At 33.3% G+C, this 15,391-nt stretch overlaps 1 protein-coding gene across 1 annotated transcript in view; it reads left to right on the plus strand.

The window, feature by feature from the left end:
- DST (dystonin) overlaps positions 1 to 15,391 on the plus strand; it is a 575,913-nt gene that overhangs the window by 457,130 nt on the left and 103,392 nt on the right. The window contains 3 exon segments of the mRNA XM_031964703.1: positions 1,160 to 1,359; positions 3,145 to 3,640; positions 4,893 to 6,364. Coding sequence (XP_031820563.1) covers positions 1,160 to 1,359; positions 3,145 to 3,640; positions 4,893 to 6,364 — 2,168 coding nt within the window.

Consider the following 15,391-nt stretch of genomic DNA (forward strand, 5'->3'; position numbering starts at 1 on the left):
TGCAGAGGATTACAAAGGAAACCAATTATGTTTTAATTCAATAGTTATTAAGCTTCTATTGTGTGCTAAGTAAACAAATTAATCAATCCAGTTTAAAAATTCCTGATATAATCACTAAAGTTGTTATTTTAGAGGAAGCAGTCACTCAGGGATGGGCAGGTCTGGTCAGAAAATGCTTCATGGAGGAGGCTGTGGAACTTGAACCATTGAAAGAAGCCTTTCTAGTCCCCTTCTCCTCCACAACTATTGATTCTTTTCTCTTTAAAGTTTCCTAAAGAAAAACAGATAATAGCAATAATAATATCCTGGATTTAGAGAACATTCAGATTTGAAAAATTCTTTCCTCCCAACAATAATATGTGGGCCATATGGCAAGTGTTATTATCATTGTTTTACAGCTAAGGAAACTTAAAAATGAAAGGTTAAGTGGCTTGCCCTGGAAATCATAGCTTGTATGGAGCAGAACCAGGATTGGAATCCATTCTTTTTTGAACTGCAAGTACTATGCTAAATTGGTGATTGATTGAGGTTGAGAAAGAAAGGAAAGGAACAATCAGAAATGATTCTGAAGTTTTAAACTGTAGTGATTGGAAACATGGAGTTGGTATTGAGAGGAATAGGAATATTAGTAGAAAAACCAATCTTGGGAAAATTATACTGATTTTAGGTATGTCGAGTTTGAGATGATATTAGTCATCTAAATGTAAATTTCTAGCAGATTGTAGATTATAAAGTCAGATTAGAAAATGATTTGTAGTAAGGTGCTAATTAAAACTACGAGTTTAAAAAAAAGATATATATGTTTATAGTACAAATAAGAATTCTTATGCTTATGTTTTTGGAAGGAAAGAAGTCTTATAACCTTATTTGATCTGAGTATCTTTTATCAAAGATCGTTGCAAAATGGGCTCAATGTCTTCTCTTTCTTCAGATAGTGAAATTGACATGGAACCAAAAAGGGCTTTGAAACCTACATTTTAAAATTTTGTTTTCAGTAGTTTAGATCCTGGGTCAACTAGAAAAGTGAACATGAAGCCAAAAGAAGATTTCTGTTATACATCCTTTCAGACATTTTATAGCATCACATAATATGTATATCATATGACACTAATAGGATAAGTGAAAATGTTGATTTAATTCTTTACTATTTTCTTTTTAGATTCCAAATGGAAACAACTCAATCAGTTAACAGCTGATAGACAACAAAAGCTAGAAGAATCTTCAAATAACCTAACCCAGTTCCAGACTGTGGAAGCTCAATTAAAGCAGTGGCTTGTAGAAAAAGAATTGATGGTTTCTGTGCTTGGGCCTTTATCAATTGACCCAAATATGCTTAATACACAGAAGCAGCAAGTCCAGGTAAATATTACCTAATAACTCCTTGATGTTGTAATAACATTTGTTTAAAATAAAAGTCTTTCCATTGTGAACATTTTAACATGGCACTGTAAATGCTAATATCTAGAACAACCTCAAGAAATGACTGGAATACTGAAGGAATTGAAATTGTGCAGTTTCTGTCCTGGGAAAATCTACCTGCTTATCTGAGTAAGCTTAGGAAAGCTATTGTTACATCTATGTTATAGTTTATTCATACTACATTTAAGCGAGTTCCTTTGAAGTTTTATTAATCTGAGCATGTAAACAGCTAATGACATTTTTATGTGGAGCTGAAGTACACAATTTTTACTGTTTAGAAATTGTTCCTTTGAGGTTTTATTCATTTGATTATGGTTGTGGATAATACAGTTCTTAAAACCAACAGAACATAAGTACTGAGAAGAGATGAACAGAATGAGAAGGGAAAGGAAATTTTTAAGATTGGAAAGGAAGAACTCCTGAACACAGCTGGTTAGAATTAGACAAATCAAAAGGCACATAAATCCACAAGCAAAAGACATTAAAGTTAGAATAGCAGAAGCACATTTTGTGGTACTGAGAATCAGTGTATAGAAATTTGTATTGTGAAGCAGTGAGTCCTATTTTGTAAGGTATAGAGGCAAACTGGAATCTTTATTGGATAGTCATACCTCATGGTTAGATTTCATCTGTATAGAGGGAAAACATTAGAAGATAAGAACCTGGATTATCGAGTTTTTCTAATTTAAATGTGCAGGTAACCAGGAGGCAGCCATATTTTGTAGCTAACTGGTGTTTTGAAGATAAACTTAACAGTACTTCAAGGAAGAACTTATTGGAATAGTTTGCAAAGTGAAATTAGCATAGTGGCATTTTTCTCTATGAATGGCATGACTTGGGCCCTTCTTTAATCCTGGGTCCCAGTAATAAATAAGAATAGAAATGAATTTTTATCACATATATATGTCCATACACACATATATGCTTATATGTATGTGTATATATATATATATATATATATATATATATATATATATATATATACTATACCTTGTGATTCATTGGTTTAGGAAATTGCAGAGGAGAAAACTTCATGTACCAATGCATTATAGTGCCTTCTCTGAAACTTAAGTCTTAGAGAGTTGTTTAAAATACAGAAAGTTTAAGGGACTTGCCTGGAGCCACATAGCCAGTGAATATCAATCTTGGTTCTAATAGCAGCTCTTTTCTTATATGTTACAATCCCTCTCAATATACATCTAATATTTTATAAATTTAAAAATACATTTAAATTTTATAAATTTATCAAATGTTAGAATGTATTAAAATTACATTTCAAAATTGTTGCTATGTATTTCCTATCTTGTAAACTTTCAGAAATGATTTTTCATGTGTCTTAACCTATTTCATTGGAAACACATTATTTACTTCATAACATCTGTTCTACCCAATGCCCTATTTTCCTTTTAACTAATAATTTTTCCATATTAATTTGATACATAAAAATTCACATTCTAGTCTTTTTTCCCTCTATTTAAAAGAGCAAAATTTATAATTGAATTTTATTTTCATGTTATCATGATAGTCAAAAGTATGTTATCTTTGGGTAATGCTATTAATTGTTAATTTAAAAAATACTCTTATGATATGGAATATTCAGGGAGAGAAAAACCCTCAAAAATCACATATAGAAATGTTTAATTATTAGTAGAATTGTTTTTGTTAGTTTGGAAATTTGATATTCTATTACTATAGTAAATCAGTTTTTCCCCTCTGTTATCCCAGATTCTACTAAAAGAATTTGATACCCGGAAACCTCAATATGAACAGTTAACTACAACAGGTCAGAGCATTCTAAGCAAACCAGGTGAACACCATCCTCTGCACGGAACTGTGAAAGAACAGCTGACAGTTGTGTCCCAAAAGTGGGATAGCCTGACAGGACAATTGAGTGACAGATGTGACCGGATTGACCAAGGCATTGTTAAAAGCACCCAGTATCAAAGCCTGCTAAGAAACCTTTCTGATAAGCTAAGTGACTTGGATAATAAACTCAGCAACAGTCTGGCTGTAAGCACACACCCTGATGCCATGGAACAACAATTGGAAACAGCCCAAAAAATGAAACAGGAAGTAGAACAGGAAATGAAGAATATTAAAATGGCTCAGACCCTCTGTGAAGAGTTGTCAGCACTGGTTGGAGAAGAGTACTTGAAAGCAGAACTCAGTAGACAGCTAGAAGGAATTTTAAAAGTGTTTAAAAATATTGAACAAAAATCAGGTTTGTGGGTTTTAATTAAATAAATGTATATCTCTGTATTTTTGCCATCTATAATTGGGGATGGGGAGAAAGGAGAAAAACAAAAACATGTACTATCTATTTTCTCTTGCCATTCATCCATAGGACATAAAAAGAACTTGCGGGGTAGTTAGATGATACAGTGATAGAGTATTAGCTCTGGTGTGAGGAGGGCCTGAGTTCAAATCTAGCCTCAAACATTCACTAGTTATGTGACCCTAAGCAAGTCACTTAACTTTGATTGTCTCCAAAAACAACCACACACACAAAAACAAAACCAAAGAATTTGCTCAACCATTACAATAAAAGAGAAGACAAAACTATGTAAAAGGCATAGTTCTTAGATCACTGTAATTCCTAAAGCCCTCATTTTTTCACTGTAGAACATAGTCCTGGTCTGTTACTATGTTGGTGTGATTTTATACACACACACACACATATATGCATATATATATATATATATATATATACACACATATACACAGACACACATATACACAGACATATTTATTTACACACACACACATATACATATACATATGAGAAATAACACTTTTTTGTTGAGGTTGCAGGTTGCTGATAAATTATTGTGTCTGAGACAGTTGTAAAACACCTTTGTTTTCTGATAAAACCTCTTATAACAGACAATGAAACAAAACCGACCACCTATAAAAGAACCTACTTCATGTCTTTGTGTGCTGTTTGTTTTAGCACGGTTGTTATCAAAGAATACTTATGTAGGAATATTTTGAATGAAGCGTTTTTTTCTGACATTTTTGTGCTCCCTTGTTTATCTGCTGGTAGCAAGACCATCTCTAGGTTTTCCCCAGGACAAGCAGAAGTGAACTCTGGGCAGAAAGGCCTAGTAGAGCAGCAAAAGAAACAAAATTTCTCTCTACTTTATTAGTCTGTGTGGAACATAGTTTGTAATAAATATTTATTGTTTAACATTAATAGCCAATTCTTCATTGTGACAGTGATTAAACATTCTTAAAAATTAAGCAGACTATAATTTAAATACTGATCATTTTCCTTATGGTATCAGATCATTATTTGCTCTCCTTTATTGATGAGTTACAGGGAATTCATTTAGTATAGTTAGGTAATACAGTGAACAGAGCAAATGAGCTTTTTTTTTTGTTGTTGTTATTTTTTCTTTGATTCAAATGTTAATTTTACATATTCAGTCAATGTCTTGTGACAAAATAAAATTAATATGTAATGTTCTTTGCAGGAAATCATGTTCAGCAACTTCAGTCAGCATATGCCAGCTCCCATCAGTTTCAGCAAATGTCTAAAGATTTTCAGGCTTGGCTGGGCAAAAAGAAAGAAGAACAAAACCAATTTTACCCCGTATCAGCCAAACTTGATGTCTTACAGGAATTAATTAAAGAGCAGAAAGAATTTAAGAAAGCTGTGATTGACCATTATGATTCTTATGAGAAAATTATTGCAGAAGGTGAAAATTTGTTATTAAAAACTCAAGAGACTGAAAAGGCTGACTTGCAGTTGCAGCTTAACACAATTAAAATCAATTGGGATGGCCTTATTAAACAAATGACAGAAAGACAAGAGAAGCTGAATGATTGTTTGGAGAAAGCCCTTAAGTACAGAGAACATGTAGACAACCTTAGGCCATGGTTAGACAAATGCCAAAACAATTTAATGGAAATAGAAGTTTGCCCAGATCCCGAGGAAACAGAAAAATTGATCGCTAAAGTGAAGACTTTGCAGAAAGAAATGGACCAACGTTTTGGAATGGTAGAATTATTAAATAATGCTACAAATAGCTTGCTCAGTGCCAGTGAGACAGACAAAGAGGTTGTTACAGAAGAGAATAAGACTTTGATTCAGAAAGTAGACATGGTCACAGAACAACTCCATAGTAAGAAACATTCTTTGGAGAACATGGCACAGCAACTTAGAGAGTTCCAAGAGAATATCAGAGAAGCCCACCGACAACTTAGGTGTGTAAAGGAACAGCTGGAAGTTCATAATTCCTTAGGACCTCAGGCTTGCAGTAATAAACACTTAACAGTTATGCAGGCTCAGCAGAAATCACTTCAGTCTTTGAAGCCCCAGATAGAGTTGGCCAAAAGGTTTGCCCAGGAGTTGGTACTGGAAGCTTCAGATTCAAAGGGAACGTCAGATCTGTTATTAGAGGCAGAATCTTTAGAACATGAGCATAGTGAAGTTAGCCAGCAAGTTGAAGAAAAATGTTCTTTTTTGGAGACAAAGCTTCAGGGCATTGGTCATTTCCAGAATACCATCCGAGAAATGTTTTCACAGTTTGCAGAATTTGATGATGAACTGGACAGCATGGCTTCAGTGGGGAGAGATAGAGACACACTGCAAAGGCAGAAGAGTGATATCAAGAACTTTCTAAAGAAACTAGAAGACCTTATCACTGACAATGAAAATGCCAATAAAACCTGCAAAATGATGTTAACCACAGAGGAACCATCTCCTGATCTTGTTGGAAGTAAGAGAGACTTGGAAGCGTTGAGCAAACAGTGCAATAAATTATTGGACAGAGCAAAGGCTAGAGAGGAAGAAGTTGAAGGGACTATTTTCCGGCTTGAAGAATTTTACAGTAAATTAGAAAAAATGTATAATCTTCTCCAGAAAGCTGAAGAACACGAAGAGTCACAGGGCACTGTTGGAATGGAAACGGAAACAATCAACCAACAACTTAATGTGTTCAAGGTAGGAAGATTTTCATTTTATGGATCTTTTTATTTTTATGAGAAGCAATTTCTAGTTAGTGTGGACATGGGCCTTCTCTATTTTATATGGACTGTAAGTGCAACTGTTGCACCATAGTTGACTGTGAATAGTGATAGGCTTATGTTGCCTTAGGTGAAGTAGTTTTATCTGATATAGAGAAGAGAGCAGGTGATTGAATGGCTCAATCCAGAGCCCTAGATTAAGTGAACCCAGTGAATCTTTATTGGTCTGGGGTACTCCAGTAGAACACAGTTCATCTGGAGTCTGTTATTTCAGGAATTTGAGTCCTTGTGGGACACAGTCAAAGGAAACTTTAGAAGTCCTGAGTACTAGAAGATACAGAAAAATTCCTAGAAGTCATGAAAACAATCTAATCTTCTTGGTATCCCCTGATAAGTCCTTAGCCAGATTTCATTCAGCTTCCCTGAGGCATTCTCCTTATGCCTTGGTTCATAACTGGGATCCATTCTATTGTTCTATAGCAAACCAGTTTGATTTTCTTATTTTTTATTTTCCCACATTCTCTTCTAGAATAATTTGTGGTTCCTCCTGCATTTCTCACTCCATTTTCATTACTTTTTTTTGTATCATCCTTTTATTCTTCTTGATTTTGTTTCTCCAATATCCTTCCTGTTTCCTGCTTTTATTGAGTTCATATATTTTAAACTCCAAGTAACCTGCTTATCCTTTGCTTCACTGAGTTAGTCCTTGATGGACATTACATTTGATGGTGATAGGAGAAGTGCCCACTCAGCAGTGTGAAGACTATAGACTAATGAGGTCACTGGGCATGACAGAGGGCACTAATGATTAGACATTTATCTTGTGGGAATCAAGAATACTATTTTAGATATCATGTATACTAGGAGAGTCTCAATATGTAAATGCTATGTCCTTGAAAGGATGTTTGAAGGTATATTACACAATTTATATATAAAGAGGAAGAAAATGAAAACCACAGTGTGAAAATTTCTTTCCTATCAGAAAAGAACATAAATACAATAGAGTTCCAAATATATTCACTAAATCAAATCCTTTATAGTGGTATTTTAGTTTCCTTTTCTCCATAGCATTATTGAATGATCTTATAGGTCAGGACACACTGAGGCTATACTTAATTCTTTTTCTTTGTGGGCCATTTTCTTTTTGTGACACCATGTTGCATGATATGTTTACTAATTCAAAATAGTTCAACCAGTATCAGAGAATTTAAGTTAATGGATAGGATAATAAGTTTGGCTTAAAGAACATTCAGTTTTCCAGATGCATGTCATAAATATCCCTCTTTCATAGTCATGACATTCCTGTTATTTTCAAAGTGGAGTTCCTGTTAGGAAACATGCTATCTGGTCATAACATATTTTCCAAATTGTTAACTGTGTTATAATGCCAGCAAATGTGAACTTTGCAGAAACCACATTAATTTTCTCCTTTTACCTTATTCATAAAGAACTGGCCACTAGGCTAAGAAGACCTGAGTTTTAAGTCCCTCCTCTGACATATATTGGTTGTGACTCTGGGCAAATAGTTAAATTTCTCAGTGTTCTAATATAATACAAAATGTTGTAAAGAAAGTGCCAAGCTGCATTTTTCCTTCAATTGGGAATTCCCTATATATGAAATCACAAGTGTAGTTCCTATCTCAACTCTATCTTGCTCATATAATTTAACCTTGGGGAAGTCACATATCTCTCTTGGGTTCAGTTTATCCATAAAATGAAGGGGTTTGACAAATATTTGATCTCTTAAGGTTTTCTCTAGTGCTAACATTCTGTGAATCTTAAAACACTTCATTTTCATAAGAGTACACCACTACTTATCAGTTGTACTGTTCTTGGCTTTGCAGATTTGAATATCTCATCTCATTTGATCTAGATTTTGTAGGAATATTTTTTGGTTAAAAAATGGGAGTTTCTGATGCAACTTTGAAGCTATTGCTTCAGTTTTGGTTGTAGGACAATATTAACTTTTTTTGGGGGAGGGGGTTAATTGTAAAAGTTAAAATGAAGAGACTTAAATTTATCCAGTTATTTTTTGAACTTGTATAGGAAAAGGCAATTCATTTTATTGTTAAAAGTAATCTTTTAAGCTGTGAGTAATAAAACATACTATTGGAATGAATGTGATATTATATGTAGTGAATCTTCCCCCAGTTGTACACAAAGTTTTTCATAGTTTTCAAAGTGATTTGAGGGAAAAAGTGACCTCATTCTTTGGCAAAGAAGTAATTAGTAGGAATTTTTTTTTACCAAGTCATTTATATAGATTTATTTATTGATCAAAAGTTAAGGGACTTTAAGAAAAATTATATAGATTAGTTAACATTTTGTGTCTTTTTATTAATTTTAGAATATTAGGAATTGATTAATTTCAATGGATCTTGATAATAAAAATAGCTAAAAATATATGCTTTAAGTTTGTTTTGTGGTCCAATAATAACATATTGAAACAAAACAGCCAATTTATTTTCAAATCCTTATATCTTAGGTAGTTTTTAAATGTTATTTCACTAAAATTTGAAACATCAGCAAAGATTATCACAGGGGTATAGAATTATGTCAAGTGAGGTCAGCAGTTCATAGAAGCATCAGTTTATTTATAATTAGCTCCACTGAAAGAAAGTAATGTAATATTTAAAGTCATTGTTGTTTAGTGTTCATATTTTGCTTCTTCTTTTTTTTTTTTGCTTTTTTCCTCATAGCAAATGACATTTTTCTACTTATTCTTTCTCTTATTCCTGTAAAGGGATTTCGTATTGTTTGCCTTGTTGAATGAATGTTGTTTGTAGATAATGGCAATTTAGACCCAGTCTTTCCCTCAAGATACTTTAATTGTAGAAATTGACTAGAAAGTAATAGCTGTCTGAAATTCAAGTAGTAATTAAGGAACTGGCTCATGTAAATTGTGAACTAAAACAACAGGAACAATGATGATATGATGTGAACAAATCCTTGGATTTTATGATAGTATTTTTCTGAATTCAACTGGCAAACCAATTAGTTCACAGCTCAGATGTGTATTTTAACATTTCTAGGCATTTTGAACCTTAACTACAATAACAAAAATCCTTTTGGAAGCCACACATATCTTTGGAGAGCTTCTTCCATGAAACATGAAAGCATCTAGAATTCTTTATAAACCAAGGATTTACTCGTTCATATACTCAAGAGTTGATTATTAATTGGCTTAGCATAGGATAAATTATGTGTATTATGAGGGAAAATAATCAGTTTTCTTTTGCTTCAATTACTTTATAATACAATCCATTTTTAACACTTAAATGTTCCAATAGCTTTAGTTTCCCCCAAGGTGCTCTAGAGTAAATTAACTCTGGAACAATTTTCCTTAATATGAAATGAAGTCATTTTTTTCTGAGTATTAAAATGGCATAAAAGCAATTACTCTAACACTCAACAGAGGGCGCTTTTCACTTAAGATTATAGAAGACTACTGAAACTAGGTAATCTAAAGTGCAAATTTATGCTTTGACTTTTCACAATCTTAATCTTTCACATCTTAATTAATCTTTCACATTAATTACACATTAATCTTTCACATCTTAATCTTTAAAAATCTCATGTTTGTAGAAGAATAAAAATATGTAACTATCTGAAACAGGAACCTAGAATGAAATGATTAAAAACACATGTTATTATGAACTAAATGTTAGTGGGAATAATTAGCTTTTATTCCAAAGAGACCCTAAATTACTATTAGTAGAACTATTTAGAATATGCTAAAAGCATGTTAATCTCCAGTTTATTGTCTGGTGTAATGCTTAAACATTACTGAGACCCATTTCATTTTGTGAGCTCTGCTTTTCACAGTTTGCTACTTTCAAATATCATAGCCACTGAAACAGCATCTCACAGGATTCATTTAAGCTCTACCACACCTTACATCTCAAGCACCATTTTTGTAGCTATTTATATTGTACTTCTCACTATAACAACTAAATTCTACATATAATATCACACACAGCATTTTGCCAATGAGGAGGTGTGAATAGCTCACCAGGTGGATTTTGAAAATGTAGGTCATGGGTGAAAATACTCCTTCCTGGTCAGCGCACTTCATTTAACCTCATTTCCTGCCTCTGTTCCACAGCCTTTCGGCCCAAGCTGTGATTCAAATGCTCTCCCAGTCAACAAATTCCAGTGCTAGTACATTCTTTCTCTTGTGGGCAGTGTTCTGTCGTTTGCAAAACACTTTCCCATCCATTCTCTCATTTCACAAAAGTAACAGAGCATCATAGTTGAAAGTCAGAGTGCAGTTGGTCCAACTCATATCTAACCAAAAATGCCCTCTGCAATTTTCTAAAGAGGTGCCATTGTGATTCTGTAATCCTGCCTTTGCCTCAAGATTTCAACAAAACAATAATACTGATATCTGACATTTGTATAGTACTTTAAGGCTTTCAAAGTGCCTTCCTCAATTGAGGAAGTTGAGGTTTAGGGAGATTAAGCAATATGCTCAAGATCATGCTATAGGTAGTAAGTATCAGAGGCAGATTTTGAATTTGTAGTCTTCTAAATTCACCTGTTCAACACCCTATCCATGAAGAAGGAAAAATGGAGGGGAAAGGAAATAAGAATTTATGAAACACTTACTATGTGATAGGCCTAATGCTGAGAACTTTACAAATGTATCTCATTTGATACTTACAAAAAATCAATGAGATAGGTGCTATTACAATGTCCATTTTGTCCATTTTATAGCTGAGGAAGGGAGATGAAATGACTTGCCTAGGATTGCACAGTTACTAAGTGTCTGAAACTAGACTTGAACTCATGTCTTCCTAAATTTCAGGTTTGGTGCTCTATTCTTTGTGCCATCTTGCTGCCCCTGTCTCTTCTTTGGGTTCTCTCATAACTTATGGCCTAAATTCAGACATGAGAAGCATTTTCCAAGCAGAGATGAAATAAAAGAGCCACCCACTTTCTCCACTTACAAATTCCTGGACTATATATTTTGTGATATCATTCTATCCTAAAATTTTCCTACTTAAGGTTTAGAAATTGTTTAACCAACTCTTCAATTATATGAACTTTGATACAAATTGTAGGACCAAACTAGTGGTCCAATAGGAGTACAGTAGATAGACTACTCTGAATACTCTTCAAATCATCATTTTCCCAAAATTATGAAAAAAAATCTGTGGCTTAATTCTTATTTTAAATATAAAAGAATTGATTAAAAGAATGAGTCTGTAGAGATTTCCAAGTATGGAATGAATTATATAGTATTAAACTTGTAAAATGTGCCAGGTACTCTATGGGATGCTGGGTATAAAAGTAATGAAACAATGCCTACTTCCAAGGAGTTTAGATTTTAATGGGGAAGGCAACAAGTACAGCTGTAAGTATAACACCCCCCACACACACACACACTCCCTTCCCTCCTCCCCCCCAGAAAACCAAAGTAATAAAATAGTGAGGCAGCTAGGTAATAGAGTGGATAGATTGCTGTTCTTGGAACCAGAAAAACCTGAGTTCATATCTAGCCTAAGGTACTTACTGTGTGACCCTGTGCAAGTAACTTAACCTTATTTGCCTCAGTTTCCTCATATGTAAAATGAGTTGGAGAGGGAAATGGCAAACCCCTCTAGCATCTGCTAAGGGACCCAAATGGGATCACGAAGAGTCTGACATGATTGAACAATGGTTTAAGTAAAATAAAAGACAAATTGAGAGGTGAGGCATTAGCAATAGGGTTGAGAGGATCCGGAAAGATTTCATGCAAAAAATGATACTTAAGCTGTATCTTTAAAAGAAGAGAAAGATTCTATGATGGAGAAGTAAGGAGGAAGTTTATTCTAGGTATGTGGGATGACCAATGAAAAATATTATTATTTAATATCATGTACCATGGCAGGAGTATTAAATTGGATTGTAGGCAGCATCTTACACTTTCTAATTCCTGTTATTTTGGGTGAATTATTTAATTTGAGTTATTTAATTTTTGTGAGCCTTATTGTGTATGGGGGGTTGGTTGGACTAATAAACAAGCTATTAAGATTCTTTCTAATTGTCTGATTGGTCATTCTTCAGTATTTACTATCAAGAAGAGGGAAATTAATTTAAGAGAGCAGTAGGAGAACAGAGTGGAGGAAGTAGGGCAAGTAATGGAAGAAGAATATCAAACAAAGCAAGGTTAGTTCTGTAAGAATAGCGGTATGACCACTAAAGGTTGGAGTGAACTGATGTTGATGAGAATAGCTAAGGACAGCAAAAGGGAGCTGCTTCTTGTTATCCATAGATATACCATTGCTCTGAGTAGAGGGCAATAGAAAGCAAAACTTGTGTTTCTGCTTGTGTTTCTGGTCAAGGAGGTTGTCTTTAAACTGAAAAGGATGGAATTCAAATGAATGTCAAATTGAAATTCAGGATATAAATGAAGGGAAGATTGTAAGAGTGTATCCTTGGTAACTTGAATTTATCAGACCCACATGATATATATCTAAGGGTTCAAAAACAATTGGTATATATAGAGACATCTTTGGGATCCAATTCATGGAATTTGAAGAGATCTTGTAGTTAATAGAGAAGAGCAAAAATATTGTTGCATAAGTTTTTTTAAAAAAAGAAAACAATTAAAGTCTTTACTCTCTGAACAAATAAGCTTGATCTTGATTTCTGGCAAAATTCCAGGACATAATGGAAAAAAACCAGTCAATTGAGAGTAACTTCAGTTCCTTTTTTGGGGGAAGGGGGGAGGGTTATTAAATTTAACTAGATTTATCAAAACATTTGTTTAAGTGTGTTATGCTTTGGCCAAAACATATTTGGAATGTTATTTTCAGTTCTAGATATTACATTTAGGATTGTTTCGTTGTTTATCCTTTGTTCTCAAGGACCAATGACAACTTGCAGGGAAACTGAAGATATAGATTGGCACAACAAAAAGAAAATATAGAAAGGACATAGTATTTGTGGAAGAAGGCTTAAATTTATTCTGCTTAGCCTCAGAACAACACTCAAAACAATTGGTAGAGTAGAAGTTTAAGACATAGATTGACATTCAAATTAAGGAAAAGACTCCATAAAATTTAGACTTACTCAAAAGCAACATATGTTGTCTTGTGAGAGAGTGAATTTTCACTCTAGGAATTTTTAATCCCACAAAAAAGATGGTCTTTGCCAGGCTTGGTCTAGATTATTTGATTATATTTCCAAATTTGAATTGCTTTGAATTTCTGAAGAATTTCCTAGTAATTATGATTCTGGTAAAAAAAAAATCCATGTTTTATCTTAAAAGAATGAATTAACAAGGGGGGGCATATTTCCAAATATGATATTCTGTTTGTTTTGTTGTTCTTGATTTTTTATCAGTGTCTAGAGTGAAGATGAGAGTGGGATTTTGCATTTTTAGTCTCTTTATTTTTTTTATAAAATTCAGCAATAGGTAATGAATTTCTATGTTCAAAGAAGTTTATATTTTAAAAATAGTCCCTCCCGTGTATTTCACTTGGGCCCCATATGTTTAGGAGAATATCCATTTTAAATTCCAGACATTCCAAATCACAACTGATTACAGTTCATCTGTTTCACAATGTTGCAACACATACCTCGCAAAATACCAAACTAGGTTGTACTATAGCCACTTACACTGAGAATTGACTTTGATAAATTATTTTTTGAACAACTTCTATTAGTGCAGTCTAGTGTCCTTTTTATTACATTACACTAAAGAAAATAATATGATACATCAGAGAGGGCATTGGAATGGGAGCCATGTGAATTTGGAAAAAGCAGCGAATTTCTATGGACTTTCCTTGTATTTATAAAATGTGATGATTTATAATGTAGAATTATTAGGCAATTTACCAGGTTCACCTATAGGGAAGAAAATTAATTGACAAGCACTTATTGGGTACCTAATATTTATGCCAGGTACTGTGTTAGGGGTGATGATCCAAAGACAAAGAAGAAACAGATCCTGCCTTCAAGTTGTTTCATTCTGTCAACTATCTAGGTCACATTTTAAGGAAGGATTTAGTTTAATACTTAATTTAGTCACCATGCTTCTTCTACTCTTTTCACTCTGTGAAGCTTCTGTCTCAGGTGCCATCTGTGATTGTTTCTGCTGTGTTTTTAATATCAGAATGATTGCTTCAAGTGATAATAGGGGTTACATATATATTATTCGATGGGATTTTTTTCTTTTTTTTCTGTGGGAGAAAGGGATTTTTGGGAGATGTATCAGAAGATACAGAAAGTGTATGAAATAATTCCTTGTTCAAATGGTCAGTCCAAGGCTGATAATAATATTTAGGTCTTATCTAGGTACAACATTGGTAGCTATATAAAGTATAAATTAGGTTGATTGTTAAAATACCTGAGATCAGGAGAACATAATTTCAGTGTTTTCCTTTCAGTCTTCTTTGACTCTCTAGATGAAATTTTAACATTCTTTCAACTTTATGAATATTGACAGAAATGTTTCCTAAAGAAAACCATATTGAATGGGCTCAGTAGGAAATGGATTTTTAATGATTCTAATTAATTTTACCTAAAATGAAGTCTTTATGTATTTCATATTAAGAAAGCTTTGGATAATAACCAAATGGCAATATCACACTTGCTTTCTTACTTGGATTATTTTAAATTTGACATTTTACAGGCATTATATCAAGTAACTTGATAGGATAAGGAGTATAATACAGACCATAACCTAGGAATATAAGAAGACAACCAACCTACATTTGCAAAATATTACCTACAATTTCCTAACAAAAGGCATATATAAATAGTTTCAGATTTTAAAAAGTATACTGTTATTTAGAAAGGCTTTTACAATCCATGGAATTGACTTTTTCATTGTATTGGGCTATAGAAAGTCAAATTTTTTCCATTGAGAAACAAAGACACTCTTTTGCAATGATAGTTTGAGATCTTAGGAAAAGTGTTCAGTCTTTTCTCCAAGATAACTTTCCATTTTAAAAATTAAAAATATAGGAAATTGTCAGTTTTTATCAGCTAATGGACAATGTTTCCTAAAGGACAA

The sequence above is a fragment of the Sarcophilus harrisii genome, chromosome 4 (genome assembly GCF_902635505.1).
Source record: "Sarcophilus harrisii chromosome 4, mSarHar1.11, whole genome shotgun sequence".
Taxonomy (NCBI): domain Eukaryota; kingdom Metazoa; phylum Chordata; class Mammalia; order Dasyuromorphia; family Dasyuridae; genus Sarcophilus; species Sarcophilus harrisii.